The sequence below is a fragment of the Nicotiana tabacum genome, chromosome 24, assembly GCF_000715075.1.
Source record: "Nicotiana tabacum cultivar K326 chromosome 24, ASM71507v2, whole genome shotgun sequence".
In the NCBI taxonomy this organism is placed as follows: domain Eukaryota; kingdom Viridiplantae; phylum Streptophyta; class Magnoliopsida; order Solanales; family Solanaceae; genus Nicotiana; species Nicotiana tabacum.
Genome location: NC_134103.1, coordinates 69,398,144 through 69,402,107, shown reverse-complemented (window position 1 = coordinate 69,402,107; position 3,964 = coordinate 69,398,144). Strand labels below are relative to the sequence as shown.

The following is a 3,964-nucleotide window of genomic DNA, read 5'->3' as shown; positions in this document are numbered from 1 at the left end:
GAGGTGTTTGTATAACTTGCTCACCTTGTGCTGGATTTAGTTGTTATTTAATTTGGTTTGGAACTGGTTCATTAACCTGTTCTTGAACTACATTTAGTTCTTGAACTTCAACCGTTGAATATGACAACTTCCTTGTCAACTTTAAAATATCCAATAAAGGTTCTTCAACTTGTGTCTCATGATCTTGATTTTGTGTTGATTCATTAGTTTCTTGAACTTCATCAAGTTCTATTTCTCCACTATAATTTCCTTCTAAAAGAAATTTCCTTTCAAAAAAGGTTGCTCCTCTAGCCACAAACACTTTATGGTCAGAAAGGTGATTGAAATAATATCCCATTGTTTCTTTGGGATAACCAATGAACCTACACTTATCAGATCATGAGTCAAGTTTATCAGACTGCAGTCTCTTAACATAAGCTGGACAACCCCAAATTTTAATATGTTTAAGGTTAGGCTTACGTCCTTTCCATATCTCATATGGCGTTCTAGAGACCTACTTAGTGTAAACTTTATTAAGTAAGTATGTTGCTGCTTCCAAAGAAGCAAACAACTCAATTTTTTTATTTTTGCCTATTCAACAAGAAATTAATAGTTTTGCACTCCCTGGTTCATTTAAAGTGTGTATCCTGAACTCCTAAAACTTAAAGCACTAAAGTTAATTTACTTCGAGATGCAATCCAGCCTAGTTACAGTAACTCTACAGTTAAAGATTGACAAACTCCAAATATTCTTGTTTATAATGAATTTATCAGGAAAAAATATTCATGTGTTCCCACAAAAATTCATGTTGCTTGAACACATGGTTCTTCAAATGTAATCAGGTCCAACAAGTAAAAACAAAGTTCAGAGAATAAACTGAAACACAACCAAACAAGCCATGAATCAAACTATTATGAGGACATCTCCATAAATTTATTGGAAGATCAGTGAACCCCATCATAGATCTCACCATATCTAATAAGGTTCGATTTCTTCTTTCAGGCACACCATTATATTGTGGTGTTCTTGGAGGTGTCCACTGTGAGAGAATCCCATTCTCTTTGAGATACCTAGTAAAATCTTCACTAAGATATTCTCCACCTCTATCAGACCTTAGTACCTTGATACTTTCACCAGCCTGTTTCTCAACTTCACTACGGAACCTTTTGAACATCTCAAAAGATTCAGATTTGTGTTTCATAAGATACACAAATTCATATCTTGACATATCATCAGTGAAGGTGATGAAGTAAGAATATCTTTCATGGGCCCACAAACATCTGCATGAATTAGTCCCAATAATTCAGAAGCTCTTTCTTCACTTTCAGTAAATGGAGATTTGGTCATTTTTCCTTTGAGACAAGATTCACAAGTTGGATATGATTCAAAATCATACTTGTCAAGGTACTCTTCCTTGTACAACTTGTTAATTCTTTTCTCTCCAATATGACCAAGCCTACAATGCCAAAGGTATGTATGATTTACTTGATCATCTCTTTTCCTCTTAAGACTTGAAACATGCATAATCGAATTAGCATTCACATTAGGTAAGACATAAACATCATGTTGGAGATAGCCATTCACATATAAATTATCACCATAATAAATAGAGCAAATACCATTGCCTATGTTAATGCGAAACTCACGCTTGTCCAACATAGAAGCTGAAATTATGTTCGAAAACAAATTTAGGAACGTAATGACAATCATCCAACATAAGTATTTTGCCCGTAGGCATTATTAAAGAAATTGATCCTACAGCTACGGCCACAAATTTTGTACCATTTCTAACTTGTAGATTAACTTCTCCTTTCTTCAACCTTCTACTTATCTGGAACCCCTTTTAACATATTGCAGATGTTATAACCACTGCCAGTATCTAATACCCACAATGAAGAATCAGTAGTAGTTAAAGAAACCTTGAAAATATTTTTCATCAAAGTCTTACCTTGTTTCTTGTCCTTTAGAGTTGCAAGACACTCCTTGCAGTTTCTCTTCCAAAGTCCTATCTTCTTACAATGAAAACATTCAGCATCAGATTGGTCAGCTTTGCCTTCTTTGCCTTTAGGTTTGGTCACACCACCCTTAGGCGAAGTAGGTTTTTTCTTGGGTTTACTTTTACCATTACCCTTTTTTTTTAGAAGAGTTTCCAACCAACATGACAATTCCTTTCTTCTTCTCAGATGCAAGTTGATTCTCATAATCAATCAGCATGTTAAGCATCTCATGAAGATCACAATCCATTTTATGCATATTGAAATTAATAACAAATTGTGAAAATGATTCAGATAGTGACTACAAGATCAAATCTTGAGAAAACTCTTTACCCTGTTTGCACCCCAACTTCTCAAGTTGTTTAATAAGATCAATCATATGATTGACATAAGGTCCAACTGGAGAGTTTTCAGTCAATTTGGATCCAAATAAAGCCTTAGATAGATGGTATCTAGCTGTCCTACTTTGTGTATCGAACATCTTCTTAAGATGTTCGATGATCGCAGTTGGATCCATATCCTGATGTTTCCTCTGGAGTTCAGAACTCATAGAAGCGAGAATGATGCATTTGGTAGTAAGACATTCTTTCAAGTATTTATGATAAATCTTGGTGGCATCGTCATGATCCTCATCTGTGACTTCCTTGGCAGGCTTATCGATCACATCAATAAGCTTTTCATACATGAGAACAATTCTCAAATTTCTGTACCAGTCATCAAAGTTTGGTCCTACCAACTTGTTGATCTCAAGTATTCCACGTAGTGATATAGCATACATATTGAGAAATCTAAAACTAGAAAAGAAAAGACAATAATAACATATTTACACATATCATAAAGACATGGACTTTTATCTAAATGATATTTTCACTAATTATTTTAAACTATTTACCCTCATTATAGTTTAGGAAATCTTTATTTCTATTAGTGGAGTAAAGAAATCCTTCAACAATATGTATGAGCCTCTTGGATGTCAAGTCGTTTCTCACATATATTTTAAAAGTAGGTACTTTTACCAATTGTATCCCTATACAATTTTCTTAAATAGCTCTATGTCAAATAATCCCCTGCTAGTCAAGCCGATCCTATTAGCATAGTTGAGTTCAATTATCATGATAGCAAAGAACTTATTGAATTTTATACTCTCCGGGTAGTCCAGGCGTCTAGTATAAAATTAAATAACTCTTCCAATCCATGCATCTAATGCAATAAATAATTTTAACATATTCTCGAACTATAAGTCTCCTGGTTGTCAGGCCGCTCCTTATAAACAAGAAATAAATAAAATAATTTACTTTGATGGATAGCTCTATAATAAAATATCTTATATTTTTATTATTTAAGAACTCAATTTTAGTGTAAGGGAATTGTTATTAAAATAACTTTTAATAATATGATGATCAAATCTTTTATAGCACATGAACTTTGTTCAAGTTGTCTACGTGCTTAGTCCTAAATTAATTTACATCACATGTAATAAATAATTCAAAATTATATAACGAACAGAAACGTGACATAAAAACGAAATTCAACATACTTCTAACATGTTTATCTTATATATCACATAAAATATTTCATGCCAGAATATTATTATTAATTAACATCTCATGAACTAATAACAATTAAAATAATAGTAGAATCCAATAACCTATTATAGATTATCGTCGTATCTAATACAAAATTTTAAATTCGAGTTACGAACTATCTCAGTAGTTTAACTTATATGAATACATATTTTATTCACAATAAAATAATATCAATCTATATGCATTCAAACAATTTGACTATTGCACAAGACACATGCATTATAGTTTGAACTCTTCAAATATAATCTCAAAATATTTCGTAAATATATTTTAGACACAATAAATCATGGCTCTGATACCACTGAAGGATTGCATATAGATGTTCGTAACACGCAGCAGAAGACAATAACAATCCTAGGCAGATCTTTTGTGTTTAAAATTTATTTACATGTCAAAGATCGGATC

The 3,964-nt window shown here is 32.4% G+C and overlaps 1 protein-coding gene across 1 annotated transcript; it reads right to left on the bottom strand.

Annotated features, from left to right (window-relative positions):
- Nucleotides 1-2,274: 2,274 nt before the first annotated feature.
- Nucleotides 2,275-2,658, bottom strand: LOC107771429 (uncharacterized). The gene has a single exon (XM_016590791.1). The coding sequence runs from the start codon at nucleotides 2,656-2,658 to the stop codon at nucleotides 2,275-2,277; it is 384 nt and encodes a 127-aa protein (XP_016446277.1).
- Between the last annotated feature and the right edge of the window lie 1,306 nt (nucleotides 2,659-3,964).